The 26,709-nt window shown below is 40.7% G+C and overlaps 1 protein-coding gene across 2 annotated transcripts in view; it reads right to left on the bottom strand.

Moving 5' to 3' along the window:
- Positions 1 to 26,709, bottom strand: part of klhl20 (kelch-like family member 20) — a 101,733-nt gene that overhangs the window by 60,889 nt on the left and 14,135 nt on the right. For both annotated transcript variants that reach the window (XM_043699961.1, XM_043699960.1), the window contains exon 2: positions 1,658 to 2,231. In XM_043699961.1, coding sequence (XP_043555896.1) covers positions 1,658 to 2,200 — 543 coding nt within the window. In that variant the 5' untranslated portion in view covers positions 2,201 to 2,231. The remainder of the gene's footprint in view (positions 1 to 1,657; positions 2,232 to 26,709) is intronic.

The raw sequence follows: 26,709 nt of genomic DNA, 5'->3' as shown, positions 1-26,709 counted from the left end.
TCCTTTGCATGTTTGACCTGATGCCATGAGGCTTCATAGGCTCCAGCATAGATGCTGAACACTCCTGCAGTAACCTCTCTGTTGCTTGATTTGTCAAGGCCTCCAATTTTGGCACAATCCCCAAATAGAGTCATGGAGGCATACAGTGTGGATACAGATTAGTCCATGCTGACCATGTTCTCAAACTAAGCTCACCATCTAAAACTTTTCTATTCATGTACCTATCAAAATGTCTCTTAACCATTGTAACTGCACCAGCATCCATCACTTTCTTGAGCAGTTCACTCCACACACGAACCACTTTTTGTGTAAAAAAGTTGTCCCAATGTCATTTTAAAATCTTTTTCCTCTCACCTTAAAAATATGGCCCTTGTTTTAAACTCCCCTACCCAAAGAAATAGACCTTTGCTATTCACCTTACCTGCATCTCATGACTTCATAAACCAGTATAAGGTCATCCTCCTATGCTTCAGTGAAAAAGAAATCCCAGCCCAATCGGCCTATTTTTATAATTCAAATCCACCATTCACGGAAACATCTTGGTAAATCTTTTCTGAACCCTCTCAAATTTAATAGTATCCCTCTTAAACGTTGGTAAGGAGGACATTATAGGATCAACAGGTCTAGTTTTGCGGTTGCCATTTACAGTGCCTAGAGTGATGTCAGGTTTCATTCCTTATTCTTCATTTCTTATTTTCATTCCTTTTGATGATTCTGTGGAAGTCTGATAGAACAGAAGGTCTTGCTAGGCTATTTCAAAGGGCAATTTAGAGGAAACCACATTGCTGTGAATCTAGAATCACTGACAAATCATACTAGGTAAGGGCAGCAGGTTCTTTCCATATGAATACTTTAATGAATCAGATGAATTTTTACAATCAATAAAGCTTCATGGTCACTATTGCCAACTCTTAATTCCAAATTCATTCATCTTGTTCAAATTCCACCAGATGCCATGTTGAGTTTTGAACCTACATCTCCACTGAATTGCCACTAGGCCACTGCCTCCCCATAGCTTCACTATCACTAAAGATTGTTGAATAAATCAATAAGCACATGGTAAAGTTCATGTTAATTCTGTAACATTCAAGTAATTTCCAAGGAATAACAATTTTCTTTTTTGAAAAAAAAATTAGTTTAGACTAGATTCCCTACAGTGTGAAAACAGGCCATTTGGCCCAACAAGTCCATAACGAACCTCTGAAGAGTAACCCACCCAGACCAATTCCCCTACCCTATTACTCTACATTTCCCCTGACTAAACATTATGGGCAATTTGGCATGGCCAATTCACCTGACCTGCACATCTTTAGATTGTGGGGGGAATCTGGAACACCTGTAGACACGGGGAGAATGTGCAAACTCCACACAGACAGTCGCCCGAAGCAGGAATCAAACCCAGATCCCTGGCACTGTGAGGCAACAGTGCTAATCACTGAGCCACTGTGCTGCCCCAGTTAGTCTGCAAAAAACAAACTGTACAAGTTCAATATTCTAACATCAAGTACATAACATCTACATTTGTTGCATCATAAATACGTGATCATTAAATCTAGATTAATAGAACTACTGCAGCCCCATGAAGGCCAATGCTCAAATTGCTGAAGTTTAATTACACTGGCATCACAGGCCCCTGTTTCTTTTCATAATCTCTCACCTCTTGAAAGTTATGCTGAGTGAATTTGTCAGCAATCCGCAGCAGCTCTCTACAGGAATGGGTGTCCGCAAAAGCTCTGATTCCCAAGCAGTTGGATGGATCAAGTTGCCTCTTCAGAAACTCACAGCACGCTTCCTGGATCTCAGCCAGCTGCAAGAGGCAGGCAGCCGGCAGCAAGGTCTGCACATTCCCCTCCTCTACTGTTATCTGAGAGGTGTAAGCAAAGTCAATCAGCAACTCCATGGCACGTTCATCGATGTCACGGATCACCACCTCTGTCTGCCGGCTTTCTGCAAGCTCACCTGTGAACATAGCTCGAAAATAGGGGCTGCAAGCTGATAGAATCACTCGATGTGCATAAATCTTTTTTGCACCCACAACTAGCACCACATCACAAAGTTCCCGGTGCTTCCTCAGGAGGTTGATCACTTCTAAAGTCTGCCGAGGGTGTTTATCTGATACAAATGGCATCCTGGCCGGTTGTGGTACTCCCTCGGGCAGTTTGTTGGGGTCACCAAGTGTACATCGACTAGTGACATCCATTCCTACCTCTACTGGTCGAGCACTGATGCACCTGAAAGGAGAAGGCAAAGGAAATCAGTTGAGCCTCAATATGTTAAATGTACACATTATTTATGTACAGGTTACCCTATATAAAAAAAAGTTAACCATTCAATTTGAAATTATAATCCATCATATCATTATAGTCATGCAATACAAAGGACTACCCAGGAGAGCTAAGATGTTGCATCATTCGAGACAAGATACTGTCAATCATCAACCCAATGCACCAAGTTACAGCATCAACAGGGCAACCTCAGAGGAATAGGAATGGGAGGAGGGGAAAAGTAATGGTTGGCTCTGGGAATGCTGCTCAATGTGATTGGCACATAAGAGAAATAGAACTAACCCACTTTACTATTGAATACCAGCGCAGCTATTCAGGTTTAACATTGATAGAGAAGTCTTGGAGCATGTTAGCCTTCTCATTTCTCCAGTTGCAGAAAGGGAACATGGAGAAAATGAAAAAAGACAAAGCTTAAGAGGAATGGATTTTAATGTCCTCAAACTGTATTGTATCAGTGATTTACAAAAGAGTTAATATAGGTATTGCAGTTAACACATTAACTTCCCAAAATTATTTGGCACTCTATTGATAATCACAATTACTGCAGTTGTGCAGAGCAAATACATGCAATAGAAATAACATCATAATAACATAAAGAAATAAAAAAGGAGGTTGATTATTAATGTCATTAATATAGTAATTTGATATTCAGACTCCATCTGCACATTACATAATAGTTGTTTTTCAAGTAGTTAGAGAGCAACTGCCATTCATATCTACCACTATGACCTCCACCAACCCTAACAATGACCAATCTTATTCCTTACGGTGGAGGCAATGGCTTCATGGTATAGTCGCTAGTCAAAAAGTGTGGTCCTGGAAACGCACAGCCAGTCAGGCAACATCTGAGGAGCAGGAGTGTCGACATTTTGAGCATGAGCTCTTCATCAGGAATGTGGGGGTGGCCCTAGGGGGCTGAGATAAATGGGAGGGACTAAGGAGAAGGTAGCTGGGAATGCGACAGGTAGATGAAGGTGGGGGTGAAGGTGATAGGTCGGAGATGAGGGTGGAACAGATAGGTGGGAAGGAAGATGGGCATGGAGGACAGTTCAAAAGGGCGGTGCCGAGTTGGAAGGTTAGTTCTGGGATATAGTGATGAAATCCACAATGATCCCATGTGGTTGGAGGGTCCCAAGGCGGAAGATGAGACGTTCTTCCTCCATGCATCGGGTGGCTAGCATTTAGCAGTGGAGGCAGCCCTGGACTTGGATGTCCTTGGCGGAGTGGGAGGGGAGTGTTCGGCCACAAGGTGGTGGAGCCGTTTAGTGTGTGTGTCCCAGAGACATTCTCTGAAACATTCCGCAAGTTGGTGTCCTGTCTCCCCAATGTAGAGGAGACCACATCAAGAGCAACAGACACAATGTGCAAGTACAGGTAAACCTCCTTTGGGGCCTTGGACGGAGATGGGAGGGGCGTGTGCATGTGTGTAAGTTTTGGACTTCTTGCGGTGGCAGAGGAAGGTGTCAGGAATGGAGGGTGGATTGGTGGTGGTTGTGGACCTAACAAGGAAGACACAGATGGAATGGTCTTTCCGGAATGCAGATAGGTGTGGGGAGGGAAATATATCCCGCGTGATGGTTCTGTATGTAGGTGACAGAAATGGTGCAGGATGATGCGATGCATCCAAAGGTTGGTGGATGGAAGGTGAGAACGAGAGGTTTTCTGTCATTGCGATTAGAGGGTCGGGGTTCAAGCGAGAAGGTGCAGCAAGTGGAAGAAATGCACTGGAGGGCATTGTCGACCACGTGAGAGGGGAAATTGTGGTCTTTGAAGGAGGAAGCCATCTCGGATGTTCTATAGTGTAATTGGTCCTCCTGGGAGCTGATGCAGCGGAGGCAGAGGAATTGGGAATAAGGGATAGTGTTTTTACAAGAGGCAGGGTAGGAGGTGGTGTAGTCCAGGTAACTTTGAAGTAAATGTCCATGTTGAGTTGGTCGCCAGAAATGGAGACGGAGAGGTCCAGGAAGGAGAGGGAGGTGTCAGAGATGGTCCAGGTGAACTTGCGGTTGGGGTGAGCAGAGGAAAAGGTGCCGATGTAGCTGCAGAAATTGGACTGTTCCACGTACCCGACAAAGAGGCAGGCATAGCTGGGGCCCATGTGGGTGCCTATGGATACCTCTTTGGTCTGGAGGAAGTGGAAGGATTCAAAGGAGGAATTGTTGAGGGTGAGAACCAGTTCAGCCAATCGAATGAGTGTGTCAGTGGAAGAGTACAGGTTGGGTCGGCAGGAGAGGAAGAAACGGGAGGCTTGGAGGCCTTCATCACGGAAGTTGGATGTGCACAGGGACTGGATGTCCATAGTGAAGATGAGGCATTGTGGACCAGGGAGACGAAAGTCACAGAGGAGCTGGAAGGCGTGGGAAGTGGTCTGAATGTATGTGGAGATCCTGGACCAAGGGGGACAGGATAGTGTCAAGATATGCAGAGATAAGTTCAGTGGGGCAGGAGCAAGCTAAAACAATGGGTCGACCAGGGCAGCCAGGTTTGTTAAATTTTGTAGGAATTAGAATCAGGCCATGCAGGGTTCCTGAACAATGAGGTTGGAGGCTGTTGGCGGGTGATCCCCTGAAGTGATGAGGTTGTGGATGGTCTGGGAGGTGAAGTCGAGATTGAGGGGGCAGTAGGAAGAGGTGTCCGCGAGTTGGCGCCTGGCTTCAGCGGTGTAAAGATCGGTGTGCCAAACTACCTCTGTGCACTCCTTGTCTGCTGGTTTGATGGTGAGGTTGGGCCCCAAAAGATCCTTCAACATCCGACAGAAATTTACCTGTACTTCCACATGTATCACCTAGTGTGTCAGTTACTCTCGATGTGATATCCTTGGCATTGGGGAGACAGGATGCCAATTTGCAGAACATTTCAGAGAACATCTCTGGGACACACTCACTAAACAACCCCACCGCCCTCCAGCCGAACACCTTAACTCCCTCTCCAACTCCAAGGATATGCAAGCCCTGGGCCTCCTCCACCACCAAACTCTAGTCACCCAACACCTGAAGGAAGAATGCCTTGGGACCCTCCAACCACACGGGATCAATGTGGATTTCACCAATTTTCTCATTTCCCCTCCCACCACCTTATCCCAGAACCAACCTTCCAACTCGGCACCACTTTCTTGAACCGTCTTACCTATCCATCTTCCTTCCTGCCTATCTGATCACCCTCCTCTCCAACCTATTACCTTCACCTCCATCTTTATCTACCTATAACATCTCTAGCTAGCTTCCCCCCAGTCCAATCCCTTGTCCATTTATCTCTCAGACCCCTTGGGTCACCCCTCACTCCTGAACAGCTTATGCTCTAAATATTGACTCTCCTGCTTCTCAGATGCTGCCTGACTGGCTGTGCTTTTTCAGCACCACATTTTTCGATTCTGATCTCCAGTCCTCACTTTCCCCTGGTAGTACTGGCTAGTAACCCAACGACCCAGATTCAAATCTCACCACGGCAAATGGTGGGATTTGAATTCAATAAAAATGAATTTTTTATTGGAATTAAAATGATCACCTTGAAATCACTGTCCACTGTCAGAAAAACCCTACTGGTTCACTAACATTCTTTAGGGAAGGAAACTGCTGTCCTTACCTGGTCAGGCTTATATGGAATTCCAGATCCACAGTAATGATGTTAACTCTTAACTGCCTTCTGAAATGCCTGGCAAATCATTCAATTATAATGAACCACCAGAAAGGAAATAGAAAATGAAACCAAATGGACCACCTGACACCGATTAAGGCACCAGAACAACAATGGTGAACCAAGTCCTGTTGAACTCGACAAGGTCATCCTTACTAACATCTAGGAACCAGTGTCAAAACGGGGAGAACAGCCTCACAGACAAATCAAGCAACAGCCTGACATAATTGATATGAATGCAGCAGGTCTGCAGAACTTAGATCTGATCTGTTGGTTTTGGAATTGCTTGGCTCTATTACTTCTTGCTTATGCTGTTTATAGCTTCACCAGGTTGACACCTCATTTTTAGGCATGCCTCCTAGCAAGATGTCTTGCACTCTTCATTGAGCCAGAATTGATCCCTTGATGATAATAGTAAAGCGGGGGAATATATCATTCTCACAAGATGAATCAAGCAACAACCTAACATCATCATACTTTCAGAATCATACCTTACACATGAAGTCCTATGCAACAAAACACCATCCCTGGGTATGTCATGCCCCACCACCAGAATAACCCAGCAGAGCTGGCAGCATGGACATACAGTCAAGATGAAGTTGCCTTAGAGGTCCTCAACACTGACTCTGGACTCCGTGAAAGTCTCATGGCATCATCAGCAAGGAATGCTCTCCTGCTAATAATGACATACACCATCCCAGATAATGATTCACTACTCCTCTATGTTGAGCAGCATTTGGAGAAAGCACTGTAGTTGCATCTGCCCATGACAGTATCGGTAAGAATAATGACTGCACAGTCCTTGCAAAGTCCTGTTTTCACATTGAGACAACTGCCCATCACGTTGTGTGGCACTCTAGCTGTTCTAAGTGGGATGGACTTTGAACAGATCTAGTAACTCATGCAGCACTGTGGGCCATCAACAGCTGAATCATACTCTAATATAATCTACAGCCTCATGGGCCTGAATATCCCCCACTTTACCATCACCATCAAGCCAGACAATCAATGCTGATCAACGAATAGTGCAGGAGTGCATGGCAGGAGCAGCACCAGAAATGCTTAAAAAAGTGAGGACTCAACCTGGTGAAGGGACAAGACAGGACTTCTTGCATGCTAGGTAGCGTAAGTATCAAGTGACAAACATAGTTAAACATTTCCACAACCAAATGGATCAGATCTAAGCTTTGCAGTCCTGTCACATCCAGTTGTGAATGATAGCAAACAATTAAACATGGAGTTTTTTTTTAGATTAGATTATTTACAGTGTGGAAACAGGCCCTTCAGCCCAACAATTCCACACTGACTGGCCGAAGCACAACCCACCCAGACCCATTCCCCTACATTTACCCCTTCACCTTCACCTAACACTATGGGCAATTTAGCATGGCCAATTGGACCTACATTGTATGGTATGTTTATTTAATTGGCCAATGAAAATATTGGATACTGAACTGTTACTGAGCTGTTAAAGGGTGCACAGAACTCAAGATCAAGCCATCAGTACTAACATCTTTCTCATCCCCAGGATTTCTCAAAAACTTTAAGTCTAATTTGTGCAGAAGTTCCCACAAGTTGCAGGAAAAATCCCAGTTAACCGTTTTTTGGTGGTGTTAATTGAAGGAGGAATGTTAGCCTAGATCACTGCTCCTCTTATGACACACCATGGGACCTTTAGATTGACCAGCCTAGAATATCCATTCACCTCCTGAGTAAAGGCTACATAAAACAAACTTCTAACCCAGATAATATGTTCTAGCAAATTGTTGTTATTTTTTAAAAAAACTGTGAATGCTGGAAATCAGAAACGAAAACAGAAATTGCTGGGAAAATTAAGCAGGTCCGGCAACATCTGTGACAAGAAAGCAGAGTGAACTTTTCCCTTCTGGAGGGGGGTTAACTCAAAATGTTAAATCTGCTTTCTCCACCAATGCTACCAGACCTGCTGAGTTTTTCCAGCAATTTCTGTGTCTGATTACTATTCATTTTATCTCAAGGAAGGTCATGGCTTAGTGATACAGATGTAATCCAAGTTTTAAAAAATTTATACAAATTCCAAAGACTCAGATAATATTCTTGAGATCCCAGTTAATATTCTCGAGATCCCAGTTCAAATTCCACTATTGCAAATGTGCCATTTGATTTTAAAAAAGAAATCTTGATCAGGGAAGTCATGAAAGTTATCAACAGTGCTATCAAGCAACATTTGCTCTGCAATAACCTAATCATTATTTTCAGATATTTTCTAGTTTTGGACTGATGCTGCTGTCTTCTTCAGATATTGCCATAAGAACAAAGAACGTTGACATGGGATCATACTTTAGACTCTGGCCATCCATATAAATGTGCAACTGCTTTGAGGCATTGACATTTTGGAGTTGGACCATCCTGGATACATATTTATGCGTGATTCAACACACCATGTGCAGCTGAAGTCTCCTTCAACTTTATAATATATCACTTACAATGAAGTGAAATCAAATGCCAGCAAGATCACTACTGAACCAAGCTCTGTACTACTATGTCCTGGCAAATACCTTTTTTAAGTAAATTAAGTATACACAAGGATCATTCAGTCAGAGAATCTTCACTGAGAAGATCACGGATACTTTCCATAATTGCAGATGGAATGATAAGTCAGTGGGTTACTAACAATAATTATTCCCACTTAACTAAAGGATGGGGAAATACAATTGCTGGAAAATAAATTTTATCAGTTACCCCTTGCAAGTGACGATGAACATCTTCCACGAGTCCAAAGATGCCTGAAGTCAATCTGTGATCTGAAAGCTTTATGGCACATAGAGAAAACATTGCCATTTAAGAAATCTGGTCGTGTAATATTGATTCAGTTTATGGCTTGTTCTAGTCACTATCTAGCTCGTCGTCTGCATTTTGTCACCGATTCTCAAAATACTGGAATTCTTACCACAGATTCTGCCTCCATCTAGTTGGGTTACCGCAATGATCTCTCAGGAGATAGTGTCAAAATTGAAGATTTTCATGTTGACTTTCAGTACATCCATAAAGCCCTTCTTCTGTACTTCTCTGGGGTGTCTGTTCTGATGGAACTGAGAGAAGACTACCTGTTTTTGGAGCCTGATTTCTGACATCATGAAACTACATAATAAAACAACAAAACTGACGGCAGACTATTGTAGTCTTAATGCTTGTTGTGCCTGCTTGAGAAAGAACACTGATGTTGGGGTGCCTGTGCTCCTATGTAGGATCTTTCTCAGGCAGCATGAAGCCATTCCATCAATGTTTTGATACGTTATTTATGTTCTGGCCCCATGTTGTATAATCAGGATCTCACTCAAATGGTATACTATGAGTTTGGTTTCCGTTTTGATGTTTCAATTTTCAAAACATTCAATTCCTAAAGGTGACCAAAGGCTGCATCAGCAAATTTAAAGCTATGTGGACTTTTTACATCAACTTTCTGTGAAAGATAACTTCCAAAGTATTGAAAGTGTTCTACGTTTTTCATAACTTATCATGAATTAATGAGGCAGGCATGTGTGCATTTGGAGATGGCTGATTGAGGAACCTGGTTTTACAAGAGTTGAGTACAAATCCAATCTTCTGATATGCCTCAGTAAATAGGTCATTGATTTTCTTGAGATTCATTTCCGCACAGCACTTACAGCAGCATTGCCAGCATATTGAAGCTCAATGAATGACATTGACATGTCTTAGATTTGATTTAAGTCTTCTACAATTGAATGGTTTACACTCCATTCAATAATAAGCTGCACTCCAGCAGGAATCCTTAACGTTAGCATAGAAGCTAGGAGGATCAAATAAACAGATGGGATAATGGTAACCTTAGATGACTTTTATCTTAACCTCAAAAGAGTCTGTATTGAATCGTTTGCTAAAGATCACCACTCACATTTCATCAGGTGAAGCAGATGAAGGAGGACAACCAATTCTGTAGAACATCTATGTACAGCAAAATCTTCCAGACTGCCTCATGACTACAGTCGGTAAAATCAAAAAACGCTATGCAGAGGCATTGATATTATTCCTAACATTTTTCTTGTATTTGGTGACCTGTAAAAATTATGTTGACTATGCTTCTTGTTGGCCTAAACCCAAATTGAGATGCAGCAGTGGCTCTTCAGCAGGTCTAACAAATTAGTTCAGAAAGGTTCTTGGAATGATCTTTCTTGCAAATGGAAAACTTCTGTATTTTTTCCCAGCCCTTTGTGACAATCACAGCAGGGTTAAGGTAATTCAGGACTTTTCTCTTTACTCCACGTCTGAAAGAGAAGGCTTGGAGCTGTTCTGTCAGTTTCTCTCCTCCATGCTTAATGATTTCAGCAAGGATTCCATCACCTCCCATTACTTTGTTGCTCTTCATTTTTGAGATGGTTTTCACCACCTCCACAGGCACTAGTGACATTCCAAGTTTAGCTCTAATTAGGTGCTGTGGGACAAAGCTGAAGCACTTCCATTAACAATGAATTCTTAATTGAAATAGCATTCTTAAGAATGCTATCTCCAACACACAATGAATTAATAGCAGGTAGATGTAGTTACATAGTAATTACAATTACCTGAAGTGGACAGGCATGTTTGTAGTAATTGGTGCTTTCTCAGTGTGCATTTAACTTTTTAAGTGTTCCTCACATTAAGATTTATTAAGAAACTGCCTTTTAACAAGTGTTGGAAAATCCCTAAACTTATCATACTTTATCAAATGCAAAATAAAACAAAAACAAGATAGAGTATGGGGATGAATATAAAGTTAATTTACTCGACTAACCAAAAGACCGAAGATTCAAGATACCTTCCACAGGAATATTTTAAAAAGTCTGTTTTCAATGTCTTCCCAAACAATGTCTTCACATTTAAACATTTTGAAAATCTGTAATCCAAATCAGGTGTGTTGCTTGTAATGATTTCTCTTTTCACCTCTAAGAGATCTATTTCAACTTTCAATTTCAGCATCAGCTGAGAAGCCAACCCAAAGAAAATATAATTTGATTGACATAGAATCATACAACGCAAAAAAGGCCCTTCGGCTTGTTCAGTTTGCACTGACACATAAGAAACACCTGACCATCACCTTAATCTCATTTACCTGCACTTCGCTCATAGTCTTGAATATTAGGACATGCCGAGTGCTCATCCAGGTACTTTTTAAACGTTGTAAGGCAACTTGCCTCTACTGCCCTCCTAGGAAGCGCGGGTGTAGGACCATTCGGCGCAAGCGATTTGGCACAGCTCTTATTTATTCCTTTTCAGGCTTACTTACAAGCATTAATGAAAGCAATAAAAAGAAAAATAATGTTTATCCTCTTCAGTAAAAATGTTAAAAAGAAAATAAAAATGAAAGAAATAAGGCAAATACAAAATTGTTAATGGTATTTTAACAGGTTTTATTTTATTTTAATAATTTGTATATTAATATGTTTTATTTTAATAATTTTAATAATAGTAGTTTAATAACTACTACTGAATAGCTACAACACAGTTCTGCGCCGAAATGGGTCGCGCCAAAGTGGCTGCGCCGAATGGTCCCACTCCGAGGAAGTGCACTGCAGAATGTCACCACCCTCAGAGTAAAAACGTTTTTCTTTACATCTCCCCTAAACCTCCTGTCCCTCATCTTGAAGCTGTGTCTCCTCGTGACTGACCCTTCAACTATGGGGAACAGCTGCTCCTTATCCAATCTGTCCGATTGTGTACATGTCAAATCTAATTACCCCATAGTCTTCTCTGCTCCAATAAAAACAACCCAAGCCTATTCAACCTTTCCTCATAATTTAAATTTTCCATCCAAGGCAGCATTATGGTGCATCTCCTCTGCACCCCCTCCACAGCAATCACACCCTTCCGAAAATGTGGCGAATAGAACTGCGCACACTACTCTAGCTCTGGGCTCTCCAAGGTTCTATACAACTCCAACATGACTTCCTTGTTTTTGTGACCTACGCCCCAAATAATAGAGGTAAGTATCCCCTCTGCCTTTTCACCACCCTATAACCTGCCTATCTGCCTGCAGAGATCTGTGGAAACCAAGGTGACTTTGTTCCACAGAACTTCCTACTTTAATGTCATTCGTTGATTAAGTTCTTGTCAAATTACTCCTTCCAAAGTGTAACACTTGACACTTTTCAGGGTTAAATTCCATCTGTCACTTATCTGTCCATTTAACAATCCTATTTACATCTTCTTGCAGCACAAGACATTCAATCTCACTGTTAACCACCTCAACCAATGTTTGTTTCATCTGCAAATTTACTAATCCAACCCCCCCCCCCCCCCCCCCCCCCCCACACACACAGTCATCCATGCGATTATATAAATGACAAATAATAGGGGATCCAGCACACATCCCACTTCGTCACTAAAGCGGCCTCATCATCACCCTGTCTCCTACGACTGAGCCAATTTTGAATCCACTTCATCAAATTACCCTGTATCCCATGTGCATTTGCCTTCTCGATAAGTCTCCTTTGTGGGACAGGTTTTGCTGAAATGCAAATAAACCACATCAACTACACTACTCTCATCTTGTCACCTTCTCAAAGAACTCAATCAAATTTGTTAGGCATGACTTCCTTATGCATGACTTCCTTATGATGAAGCCATGCTAACTAAACCTGATCAAACTTTGCCTTTCCAATTGGAGATAGATGGTCTCCTTTACAATTTTCTCCCAATAGTTTCCCTGCTCCTGGCATGAGACTCACTAGTCTGCTGTTCTTTACAATTCTTCTTAAATACTGGAAATACATTAGCTGTTCTCCAGTCCCCAGCACCTCTCCTGTGGCCAGACAGGAATTAAAAATTTGCATCAGTGCCCCTGCAATTTCCTCTCTTGCCTCTCGCAGTAGCCTGGGACATAATTCATCCACACCTGGAGATTTGTTCACTTTTAAGCCTGCCGACATTTCCAATATCTTGTCCTTCCCAAGATTAATTATCCTCAAGCATTTTGCAGATTTTCCCCCTGGGTTCCATACCTTCACCCTCATTCTCTTGGGTAAAGCCAGATGTAGAGCATTGGCTCAACACTCTACCAATGGCCTGTGGCTCCACCAACAGATTAGGCCCCTGGTCCTAATGGACCCTACTCTTTCCCTAGCTATCCTTTTCCCATTGATAAATAGAACATTACAGCACAGTACACACCCTTCGGTCCTCAATGTTGCGCCGAACCACAGAACCAATCTGAAGTCCATCTATCCTACACTATTCCATTTTCATCCAGTGAACATTTAAATGCCCTTAAAGTTGGCGAGTCTACAACAATTGCAGGCAGCACATTCCACGCTCCGAGTAAAGAAACTACCTCTGCCCTCTGTGCTATATCTATCATTCCTCAATTTAAAGCTATATCCCCTCATGCTAGCCATCACCATCTGAGGAAAAAGGCTCTCACTGTCCACCCTATCTAACCCTAAACTAAATCACCTCTCAACCTTCTGATCTCTAATGAAAACAGCCTCAAGTCCCTCAGCCTTTCCTAATAAGACCTTCCCTCCATCCCAGGCAACATCCTAGTAAATCTCCTCTGAACCCTTTTCAAATCTTCCACATCCTTCCTATAATGCAGTAATTGGGGAATACCAGCTAAGCTTTCTCATATTCCAAGTCTGCTTTTGTAAGTTCCATCCTGCACTTTCTCTGATCCACTAATGCCTCAGCTGATTTGTTCCTTGTACTTTCTAAAGCCTCTTTTTCTTATCATTGTATCCTGAGTATTTCTGGTCATCCACAGTTCTCAGGGCTTGATACTCCTTCCTATACCTTAGAGAGAACATGTTGGACTTGTAACTTCCTCATTGTTTATTTCTTGCTCATAAGACACCTCAATTGTACCATGCTGTGATCACTATCATTAAAATGTGCCCCACCATCACCACAAACACCTGACCAGCTTCATTGCCCAGAATCAGATCCAGAATAGATCTGTTCCTTGTTAGACTCTCTACATACTGGCCTAAAAAGTTCTTCTGTACATATTTCAAGAAATCATAATCCAAAGTCTGTATCAAGCACAATAAAGCTAAAAAAACACAAATTCTCACTCAGAAACCACAAATACATAGATGCTGAGGTCAGAGTTAGAGGACAATGTTGTGACCATGTTGGGAACTTTGCTATACCTGACCTTGGAGTGACAGATATGTGAAGTAGAAAATAACATACCTTAAACTAACCCTACCCATCCCACCAGTACTTAATACATATCAGATTCATTTTTTCAAGCAAAAAGATAAAATTGAAAGAAATGTACTAACGATCAATGGAGAGACAAATGTGTTAGGATGATGAAAGATCATTGCTCTGACATGATTTGTAGATTTATTTCCAGCATTTTCTGTTTTGATTATAAAATAAATTCAAAAGAATTAATAATGTTAACATTTTAAGTTCTTGGTATTTTTCTTGGAATTTTGTAGTTATTCAGACAGCCTGGAAAATAAATCTTTTGTACGTCCCAGAATTCGAAAAAAAACCAAACAAATCAATTTCCTGACTCTCAAACAATACCATCAAAACAATTTGCGTGATAAGTTATTTCACTTCTGTTCACAATGGTGTGTGAAAATTGACTGCAGCTTTGAAGCCTACATAACAATTATTTCATTTCAAAAAAACTCATTGGTTTTGGGATATCCTGAGGATAAAATGGATTTCTCCTGATATCGGAGTACTGCCATCAACAAATGCTATCATACAGCAGCTTTGCTTGAATGAGTCCAATTCAAATGAAATTTTAGGACTCAATAAACATTAAGTATTTTAATTCAAAGGAAAAGAGGAACAAGTTTTTTGGAATTGCGGCAGTAGCAGCAAATATTTCTGTTAGATGAATAGACCGTTACACACCTTTCAAGGCAACTAAGCGATGCGGTGGGGCAGATTGAAACCAATTTTCAGGCAACAAATATTAAAAGTCTATTGTGCATCAGTATACATGCCAACAAATGGTGTTGATGTTTTAGATGGAGGTTGCTCTGTTTTATTAATAGGGATAGAAACATAATCATAGATATATTAAGGAGACCCAAAATTGAATAGGATTCAGGTTCAGATAATGTCCATGTGAGAGTGATCTAAATGAGAACAAATGCTGTGTTCCCCTTTGGATATCTTCAATAGTTCAATATAGTTTGGGACAGCTTCCTTGGCCTGCAAATGAGCTTGCACAGACTCTATTATGAAAAATTACAACAAAGCTGAGTCAGTAACTACAGGTCTATTGGTCTCAACATCCATTATTTAAAAGACATTCAAAGTGACTGAGAGCTTTTTGTTGCTGTCAGCTGTCCCTCGGTTTAAGGATGACACCTACTTAGAGTCATGTGTTTCTGCCATGAATTTTTAAGTGATTGGGCAGTCAATTGTCAACTTGCACAACCCTGGGCATTTGTGAAGGATATGCCATGAGGTATTGAGATCCAAAGTTTGAATTTGTTTCTACCACTCCACTTCTTTGCTGTTGCCCTGCGCCATCATTAAGATGTTGAGACTAATAGTATGAATCACCTAAATGAACAAGATGTGACCATTTGAGCAGCTGTTGGAAAGCTCCTCCCAATCATTAAGGGCAATGCTGCTCCCCTCCAAAAAGAGCCTCACAGTTTCTTTGAAGCATTTTGTTTTTCCTCCCCTGATGCATTAGCCATTTGATAAGGGAGATTCTTTTCAACCATTAAGACACTGACAAGTCCATCAAATTGATTTTTCAGGAGGTCTGCTTAAATGTTTGTGGACCTGGCCTCAAGCAGAACACTAGCTTTTATTAAACACCTTTCTTTTTAATTAGGAGAATACAGCAGAGGCATTGTCATTAAATTTCTCCTGTGATCTTGTATGTTGCTGATAGACAATCCAGATTCCTGGAATATAGTGATGGCCACTATTCTGTAGCTTGGTACATTAGAACTTTTATTAATTTTAGTTTTGTTGACTTGCAAAGATCAGTGGCCAAAACTTGGTGAACACTGAACTGGCACAGCTGACTATCATATATGGAAGGTGCTTGAAAAGTCTCTTGTCATGCAATGGCAATGTATTTATCTCTGGACCAGGTGACACTGTTTCAAGTCCTATATGCTTCAGAAGTATGTCATAACCTCTCTAGACAGGTTGATTAGAAATATTTATGAAGTGTTTAATATATACCAAAGCATCTCTTTGAATCTCAGAGCTTTGCTTTGGCTTCATTCAAGGATAGATCAAGTTTCTTGTACTGTACAAAGAATTTAAGAGATTGAGTGTAGATTGCAAATCTGGTTCAAAGTGAACAGTGTCATTATGAGCATTGCAAACTGTAGCCGATGTACATCTATGGTAGTCATTTTAGATGTTTTATGGGAGCAACTGAGGTTAGTTTTCCATCAAGATAGTGTATATAACATTGACACCATGGATAATCAATCTTAGAATCGCAGAATCCCTACAGTGTGGAAACAGACCACAAGTTCACACCAACTCTGAGGAGCATCCAACCCAGACCCAGACTCAGCCTCCCACCTTATCCATGTAACCCTGCATTTCCCATAGCTAATCCACTTAACCTACATATCCCTGGACATTATGGGCAATTTAACATGGCCAATCCACCTGACCTGCACATCTTTGGATTGTGGGAGGAAGCCAGTGCACCCAGAGGAAACCCATACTGATACAGGGAGAATGTCTGTGTGGAATGTGCACAACCACCCGAGGCTACAATTGAACCCGGGTCCCTGACACTGAAACTGCAGTGCTAACTACTGAGCCACCGTGCCATCCCATCTTTACTACAGTGAACAGCCACCATCAGGTAGGTTGTAAATAGCATGTTGTCAAGCAGTAGCCTCAAACTGTTGAAATGTCACCTTGCAATCTTCAGTTGTTCTGGCAGGCAATGAAGACTATTTGTTGTGTAATTTTGTCAGAACAATCCAGGTGACAACACTACTGAAAACCAATGGTCTCAATATAGGAGTGTAGTACAGCTAATTGTATTTGATCCCACTAGACTAGAACTGAGTCAAGTGTGAGGGTTTATAATTCCACTCTTTGTCAGATGGTTTTAGCACTGAAAAAATATTTGTCAATCATCAAGCAGACTTCAGACTCTTATATGTATTAAATGATAAAGATATCACTTACATCTTCTGAATAGATCACAACCTCGAAGTGCTGGAAAATCATGTTAATTCCAATCAATCCTTGACTGATGCTAAACAAAAAAACCCTAAAAGAACTGTAGATGCTCGAAATCACAAACAGAAACAGAAATTACTGGAAAAAAAATCAGTAGGTCTGGTAGCATCTGTGGAGAGAAAGCAGAGCAAATGTTTCGGGTCCAGTGACCCATCTCCAGAATTGAAGAACTGCAACTTTTCCAGCAATTTCTATTTTTGTCTTTGAGTAATGCAGTCAGGAGCACCTTACTTCTGGTAGGGCTATGACAGCAATGATGGGAGGGTGCAAGCTAAAACATCCGCAACGAGAGAAAGGTGGTGATCTTTCTCACTGGCTGCAAAATTGAAAGGTAGCTGCAATAATAAGGTGGCACCAGTCATTGTGGTTTGCCACATTACCAAAATCTGACCAACCACCTCAAGGATCTAAGATGCCCTAAGGAAGGCAGAGAACCAACAGAAATTCACAACATTGCTTTCAGAAAAATAGGCTGCTGCTTTCAAATTTGATGAAAGTTTTTGAGGATGTCATTAGGTTAGTCAACAAAGGAAATTCAATAAATTGTTTACCTAGACTTTTACAAGCTTCAAAATAAACATTACCTTACATTGTGTTACTTCATGAGTTAAAATCTTGTAAGAATTTGAAATTCAAGAAAAGTAATTACGTCCAACACCACAGCCAATAATGTATTTCAGCTTGGAGGTGATTTCTTGTATTATTTCCAGCATTCCTCGGCCACTATTTTGTACTTATTGTAAAACATTAAATAGATGCAAAATACTGTACATGTTGGAGATTTGAAATATAAAACAGATCGTGTTGGATAGACTCAACAAGTCTGGCAACATCTATGGAGACAGAACAGAGTTAACATTTTGGAGTGGTATGCTGGTTCACTGCTGCCTCACAGCACCAGGGACCCAGGTTCAATTCTAGCCTCAGGCAACCGTGTGGAGTTTACACATTCTATCTGTTATTGAACTAAAAATGTTAACCCTGTTTCTTTTTCCCGTAATTGCTGCCAGACCCGCTAAGGTTTTCCAACACTTTCTACTTTTATTCCAGACAGCTTTAGATGGGTTAAGTATGAGGATCATACAATTTTAAACAGTGGTAGGATCACCACAAAATACATACACCACTTGCAGAAAACACACCCGAAAGGAGAGAGAAACAAGGCCGAAATTGTTATAGGTCACTGAAAGCTCATGACAAACATAAAAGGAGTTGTTGGACCCAACAGATCCTGAATATTTTCAATATTTTCCCATTTCTGTTTTGGATTTCTAGCATCCATGGTATTTTGCTCTTCTCTACTGATAGAATCATGCAGTATAAATCAAATGGACACTATTAAGGCTGGTCCTTCTGTACCCTGATGTTGTGCAAAATTATGATCTTAAAGAACATTCAGAGGAGAGATACAAAAATGATCCCTATCTAAATTGCTCAGACTACTAAGACGGGGCTAAAGCACCTTAATCGGACTTCAGAACATTATAGATTTATTGTGGATATAAAGTTCCATAAAATTAGAGGGCTGGCTATATTATTCTAGTTTAAGAGGCTAGAAGAATATTATGGGAAAAGGAGTTTAGCATAAAGATTATAAATAGACTGGTGTTGGGTACTTCTTTTCTCAGAGAAGTGAATACTTATGTTACGTTGCAAGCCTTCAAGAAGGAATCAGACAAGTTCTCGCCAGTGCAGAGACTGCATCATATACAAGGCAGTACTTACAGTCGTAGAGTCTTTACAACACAGAGAGAGGCCTTTCAACCCATCGTGCCCATGCCAGTCATCAATAAATCATCTATTCAAATTACATTTTCCAACGCTTGGCCCACAGCCTTGGATGCAATGGCATTCTAAGTGTTCATATATTGAACTTCTGAAAAGGTGGTAGAGGCAGAAACGCTAAGACATTTAAGAGGTTCTTAAGTGTCTTGAGAGTTTCTGCCTCCACCACTCTTTCAGAAGTTCAATATATCCACAACACTTTGGATGAAAATCTTTTTCCTCAAATCCGTCCTAACTTCTAGCTTCTTACCTTAAAACTCTGCCGCCTGGTTATTGACCCTTCTACTGAGGGGAATAGTTTCTCACTCTCTACCCTATCTATGCCCCTCAGAACACTATATACCTCAATCAGGTATTCCCTCAGCCTTCTCTAGCCTCAGGAAAATAACATTAGTCTACCTATTCTCTCTCACCATTTGGTCCACAAGATCACGCTCACTGATTTGGATCACTTCAGGCAGTGAAGAGGAACTTTCCTTAGTGATTTTTGACTTAATTGGTCCTGGGGTTCTTTTTTGTGCCTCACTCAGATTTTTAAGATTGGAGGGTGGGTGGCAAGGAAGTGACTAGTCATTTACTTCGCCTTCATGGTAGGTTTGCTGGACCAGAGGGTCTTTCCATTCTTATCAATTCTGCATGATCATATAATTTGCGACATCAAACATAGGGCTAGTTTAATGCACAAATTCAACCTTGCAAAAAGTAAGTAAACCTTGCTTACTTGGATTACCAGCACATTATAAATATATTTAAGTCCTCCCTTAAATAAGAAGACAATACTGAATACTGTGTACAGTTTAGGCCATCATTTTAAAAGAAGGATATGATCATACCAGATGATATGCTTTTTCTGGTTTTCTACATGTTAGCCCTCATAACATATACCACAGAGAGTCAGGTTTGTATCAAGTCAGATATCTGACAATTTAGTTACAACTACATACACTAAGGTCACATCCATACTTACGTATATAGTTTGGGTTTTTGCTTACTTTGATTACTAGCACATTACAAATACATTTATGTCCTTCCTTAAATAAGGAGACCAATACTGAACACTACTCTAGACGCAGTCTCACCAGTGCCCTGTATAACTGAAGCATAACCTCTCTACTTTTGTATGTAAGTCCCCTTATAATATTACAATTTACAATAAATATTAGCTTTCCCAATTATTTACTGTACTATACTAACCATTTGCAATTTATACAGTAAAATATGCAGACCCTCCGTATCTCGAAGCCCCGAAATCTATGAACACTTAGATAAAACGTTTGCTCTTTATTTTTAGAATCATAGAATCCCTGCAGGGTGGAGATACCATTCAGCCCAACCCTCCAAACAGCATCGCACCCAGGCCTAGCCTCTACTCTATTCTCATAACCTTGAATTTATCACGGCTAATTCACCAAGCCTGCACATCCCTGGACACTATGAAACAACTTAGCATGGCCAATCCACCTTACCTGCACGTCTTTGGACGATGGGAGGAAACCGGAGTACCTGGCGGAAACCCATACAGACACAGGGAGAACATACAAACTCCACACAGACAGACAGACAGACAGACAGTCACCCAAGATTGGAATCAAATCTGGGTCTCTGGCACTGGGAGGTTGCAGTGCTAACCAATGTGCTACCCATTCTTGTTGACAAAATGGAGAATTTCATACTTCTGAGGTAGGGTTACTTGACCTGAAATGTTAGCTCTGATTTCTATCCACAGATGTTGCCAGACCTGCTGAACTTTTCCAGCAATTTCTATTTTTGTCTCTGATTTACAGCATTCGCAGTTCTTAAGTTTTTAATTTCATACTTTCCCACTTAATACTCCATTTGTCAAATCTTACTCACTCAACTGACCTATCCATATCCCTTTGTAGCCTCCTTTTGTTCTCTTCATAACTTACTTTCTGACTTAGCTTTGAATCATCAGCAAATTTAGCAATATTTTTCATTCCACCCGATTAGCATGAAATTCTCCAAATGCCCTGTCTTTAATAATAGGTTCAATATCTTCTTGATAACAGATGTTAATCGAACTGGCCTGTAGTATCTGCTTTCTTTATCCAGTCCTTTTGAATAAAGGAGTTAAATTCACCATTTTCCAAACTAATTTAGCAGAATGTGATCTGGAATGGAGGATTTTAGCCATGAGAAAATATTATGTATGCTATTCTTTGGAACAGAGGAGGCTGAGGGGAAATACAATTGAGCTGTATAAAATTATTCAGATTATGGATAGGAAGATTGCATATCACTTAACAAAGAATCAATAGTACTGATATAAAGTATTGGCAAGATTACGGGAAGTTGAGTTTTTTTCTCATCTAGAGGGAGGTGGGAGGCTGGAACTAAAGGCTTTAATAGGTTGGAAGAGGCAGAATTGTCATTGCACATGAACATCCTAAATGGTTGACCTCTTATTCTGAGACTATAACACCAGGTTCTAAGTTTTGCATCCTGTCAAACCTTCTTAAAAATATCATACATTTCAATAAGATCGCCAAACTAAGTTCCAAGTTCTGGCATATAAGGTCAGTTCTATTCAATCTCTACTCACAGAACAGCCCTCAATCCAGGAATTCATGTTGAGAAGTGAGCTTCATGTTGAGCTTCAAAATCATATGTAACTGACTTCACTTTATCTCCCAGCAATTAATTCAACAATACTAACAGCAAGGCCTCAGAATAAAGATTACACCAAATGGTGGTGTAGTTTCAAAGAGAGGATGTTTTTAAAAAAACTCAATGTATATAAAAGCAATTTTCTTTGCATGATATGAAGAGACAAAGCAGATTTAAACACAATATTTCAGAGGTGCACTGCTACATTTTGAATACTTCAACTCACCTGTGCATTAGCTTTGCTTCCATGCACAGTGAAGAGAATTTGTCAAGTCTCTTCAAGTCTTTTCTAGAAAATCCACTTTGGATGGCAAGAACAGGATGGCAGATTACTACCTCAATGGAATCAATTTAGGTAAAGGGGCAGTACAGAGAGATCTGGGTGTTCTTGTACACCAGTCAATGAAGGCAAGCATGCAGGTACAGCAGGTAGTGAAGAAGGCTAATAGCATGCTGGCCTTCATTGACTGGTGTACAAGAACACCCAGATCTCTCTGTACTGGGTGAGTACCGAACCTGAGGACACAGCTTAAAAATACGGGGTAGACCATTTAGGACAGAGATGAGGAGAAACTTCTTCACCCAGAGAGTGGTGGCTGTGTGGAATGCTCTGCCCCAGAGGGCAGTGGAGGCCCACTCTCTGGATTCATTTAAGAAAGAGTTGGATAGAGCTCTCAAAGATAGTGGAATCAAGGGTTATGGCGATAAGGCAGGAAGAGGATACTGATTAGGAATGATCAGCCATGATCATATTGAATGGCGGTGCAGGCTCGAAGGACTGAATGGCCTACTCCTGCACCTATTGTCTATTGTCTATAAATACACAAGTGAAATAAGCAAATTTTTTATTCAGTTCCACATATGTTGCTGTGCTACCAGCACATCACTGTGCTGGATACTTAAAAATTAGAGATAAACATTGTTGAGACAGTCCCCTGGGCACTTCAAAATCAACCACCCTATTCTCAACTACCTTGCACAGTTTAAACTAGCATCCAGTGCTTAGTTTAGTTACCTTCTTAGATACATTTGAAATCTAATCAGTGAGTGTGCTTATTTTTAAAGAAAGTTGAAGAATTAAACCATAATTAAAAACATTTCTAAAATTCATGAATTACAAGATTTTTACATACATTTACAGCAACAACTTATATTGATTGATATCTAAGTGAAGGCTGTGATTTTGGCATCGAAACTAAGGCTGCATACGAAGCAAGTTCGGAATACTACAGATGTTGGAAATCAAAACTAAACACCAAAAAAAAAATACTGGAACTACTGATTTGGTCTTGAAGTATCTGTTGTAAAAGAAGCAGTAATGTTTCAAGTCAATGCCCTTTCATCAGAATTGGAAGAATGTCAGGTATGTAACAAGATTAAGTAAAAACGCAGATAAGTTTGGGTGAGGTAGTAATGGAGAAAAATCTAAAGTGATAACATGGAAGGCGTGAGAAAGACAAAAGTGCATGGTTGAGATGGCACTGAAACAAAAAGAAAAATAAATATTAAAGATAAAAATGCGCAATAATAGCACTTCAAAACCTGTCACCCGAGGAAAAGCAGGTGCAAGTATCAGAAATTGCTGAATTCAATATTCAGTCCAGACTCCACTAAAGTGAAAGATGCAACATTGTTCTTCAAGTTTACATTTAATGGAATAATATAGAAGGCAGAGGCCAGAGAGAGATGAGGTAGAGAATTAAATTAACAGGCAACCAGTCACACTTGCAGGTGCTGCTTCTAAGCGATTATCCACTTTGCATTTGTTCTCCAGAGTCTAAAGATCTAATTGCAAGCAGTGAAAGCATCAAAAAATGGAAGTACACATGAATAGTGTTTCATTTGGAAGGATTGTTGGGGGCCTTGGATTGTGAGGAGGTAAAGAGGAATTGCATTTCTTGTGCTTGCATAGGAATGCATCATGGGAAGAAGAATGTGTTCAAGGCTATTTAGAGGTGGACCAGGATGTGGCAAAGTGAACAGTCCCTCTAGAAGGCAAAGGGTCAGGAGGAGAAAATGCTTTGGTGGTGGTGTCAAACATATGTTTGCAGCAGAACCTTGTATATTGTACAGCATGTAACATTTCTGCAGTAAGAGATGTCAAATGTAAATATCTCACTAATCCTTTATTTAAAATTGAGCCATAGGCTAGTAGTAGTAGTTAACTTCAGTTTATTGATCACTTGCTCTGCTTTTATGTTATATTAATTCTTGTGTTAGGAATGGCTCCTGCGAGTCAGAAATAATAGTTGTTGGCTGGGTATATGAACCACTGCCATCTAGATGATAAAAGTATCACACAACATTGAGTGATAGGATCTTCATAATGAAGGAACAGTAACGTATAACCAAATCAGGATGGTGGAGAAATGGAAAAGGAGTAATGATGTTTCCATGCACCTGTTACTTTGTCCGTTGGAGGTGGTGGCAGAAGTCATAAGTTTAAATTTCTATCAATATGCGGAAAAACATGATTAGTGAAGACAAATATAGGTCCCTTAGAGAGAAACAGGAGAAGTAATTATGGGGAACAAAGAAATGTTAGACAAATTAAATACATGCTTTGGTTCTGTGTTTACAAAGGAGGTCACAAATAAGATCCCAAAAATGCTGGGGAACACAGTCTCGTGAGAGAGATGAACTGAAGGAAATCAATATTAGCAGGGAAATGATATTGGGGAAACTGATGGATTAAAGATGTATTGATCCCCAGGGCCATGATTATCTTCATTCCAAAGTACTTAACGAAGTGACCTCAGAAATAGTTGATGCACTCATGGTCATCTTTCCAAGATTCTATAGACTCTGGACCAGTTCCTTTGGATTGGAGGATAGCTAATGGAACCCCACTATTTAAAAAGGGTGACAGAAAGAAATCAAGAAACTATAGGCAGTTAGCCAGACGTCAGTAGTGGGAAAATGCTACAGTCCTCTTTAAAAAAAATTAACAGCAGAGCATTTGGAAAACAGTACTAGGATTGGACAGAGTCAGCATGGATTTACAAAAGGAAAACAATGCTTGAAATATCTACTGGAATTTTGAGGATATATCTAATGGGGTTGATAAGAGAGAGCACCAATGGATGTGGTTTTGGACTTTTAGAAGCATTCAATAAGATTCCACATAAGAGATTGGCATAAAACATTAAAAAGCATGGGACTGGAGTATTATACTGACATGGATAGAGAACTGGATGGAGAACTGCTTTACAGCCAGGAAACAAAGCGTAGGAATAAACATGTCTTTTTCATGTGGCAGCCAGTGACTAGTGGGATATATATAACAATATATATCAATGGGTTAGACAAGGGACCCAAATTTGATAATCCAAGTTTACAGATAGCTCAAAGCTAGATGGGAAGGTGAACGCGAAGATGCTTCTGTGTGATTTAGTCAAATTGAATGAATGAGCAAATAAATACCAAACTAAGTATAATTTCCAATAAATGTGAAGTTGTCCACTTTGCTAGTAAAAATAGGAAGGCAGATTATCTAAATGGTGATAGATTGGGAAAGGGGGAGATACAAGGAGACCAGGGTTTTTTTGTAACTGAAACTAAGTAGGCAGGTACAACAGGCGGCGAAAAAGGCAAATAGTATTTTGGACTTCATAGCAAGAGCATTTGAATATAGACAAAGGGATATCTTGCTGTAATTACACTGGTCCTTGTTGAGACTACATCTGGAGTATTGCATGCAGTTTTGATCTCCTTATCTGAGGGACAATGTTCTGGCAATGGAGGAAATGCTTCCTAGGATTGTAAGACTGACGTGTGAAGATAGACTGGATCAGCTGAGACTATATTCATTGGAATTTAGAAGAATGAAGGGAGATTTCAAAGAAAATTATGAAATTCTAACAGGATCTAACGAGACAGGGCAAATGCAGAAAGAATGTTCCGGATGACAAGGACGTCCAGAGATTGATCAAGTTGTACCAGAGGGTCTGTTTCTGTGCTGTGTGACTCTATGGGCTCACATTCTAAAGGTTACAGAATGGGCTATTTAGAACCGAGACGAGGGAGAATTTCTTCACCCAGAGAACAGTGATCCTGTGAAATTCTCTGCCACATGAAGCAGTAAAGCCAAAACTTTTGAGGAGGAGTCAAATAAAGTTCCTAGAGCGAAAGGGATCAAAGGGTATGGATAGATAGTGGGAACAGGGTACCAAGTTGAGTGATCAGCCATGATCATAATAAATGCCGCAGCACGCTCAGAGGGCCAAAAGGCCTAATCCTATTTTCTATATTTTACTTTTTTTTTTAACATTTGGCAGATGCTGTATTTCTTCTTGTAGGTAGTACATATTACAGCCATTATACTCAACTGCTATAACAGATGGATGTAAGGCTAGTACTAATATAGTAGCACAGTTTGTCCTGAATAGGCTAAATCTTCAAGTACCTTGGAATCCTTATCGACCCAGGCAAATGGAGAACATTCCATCATATTCCTGACTCATGCATTTGAAAGGATTCAGAGAGTGAGAAACTGAGGCACTTGCTGCAAAACATCTAAGCTGACGACTCCCTACAGCATTTACATGTATACTCCAGTTGAGTTTCCAATCAATGCTAACGCCCAAAATACTGATGATGAAACACTCAATTACAGTAATATGTTGTGATAAAATGTCACAAGCTGGTGGTTTAGCTGCACACAAATATTACAGAATTACACAAGTATTATGGGGAGAAAGTGAGGACTGCAGATGCTGGAGATCAGAGCTGAAAATGTGTTGCTGGAAAAGCGCAGCAGGTCAGTCTGCATCTAAGGAGCAGGAGAATTGACGTTTCGGGCATGAGCCCTTCTTCAGGAATGAGGAAAGTGTGTTTAGCAGGCTAAGATAAAAGGTAGGGAGGAGGGACGGGGGAGGTACGTTGGAAATGCGATAGGTGGAGGGAGGTCAAGGTGAGGGTGATAGGCCGGAGTGGGGGTGGGGGCGGAGAGGTCAGGAAGAGGATTGCAGGTTAGGAAAGCGGTGCTGAGTTCGAGGGATTTGACTGAGACAAGGTGGGGGAAGGGGAAATGAGGAAACTGGAGAAATCTGAGTTCATCCCTTGTGGTTGGAGGGTTCCTAGGCGGAAGGTGAGGCGTTCTTCCTCCAACCATCGTTTTGCTATGGTCTGGCGATGGAGGAGTCCAAGGACCTGCATGTCCTTGGTGGAGTGGGAGGGGGAGTTGAAGTGTTGAGCCACG

This window comes from Chiloscyllium plagiosum, chromosome 11 (assembly GCF_004010195.1).
Source record: "Chiloscyllium plagiosum isolate BGI_BamShark_2017 chromosome 11, ASM401019v2, whole genome shotgun sequence".
In the NCBI taxonomy this organism is placed as follows: domain Eukaryota; kingdom Metazoa; phylum Chordata; class Chondrichthyes; order Orectolobiformes; family Hemiscylliidae; genus Chiloscyllium; species Chiloscyllium plagiosum.
The sequence above is the reverse complement of the archived record's forward strand: the minus strand, read 5'-3'. Positions and strand labels throughout refer to the sequence as shown.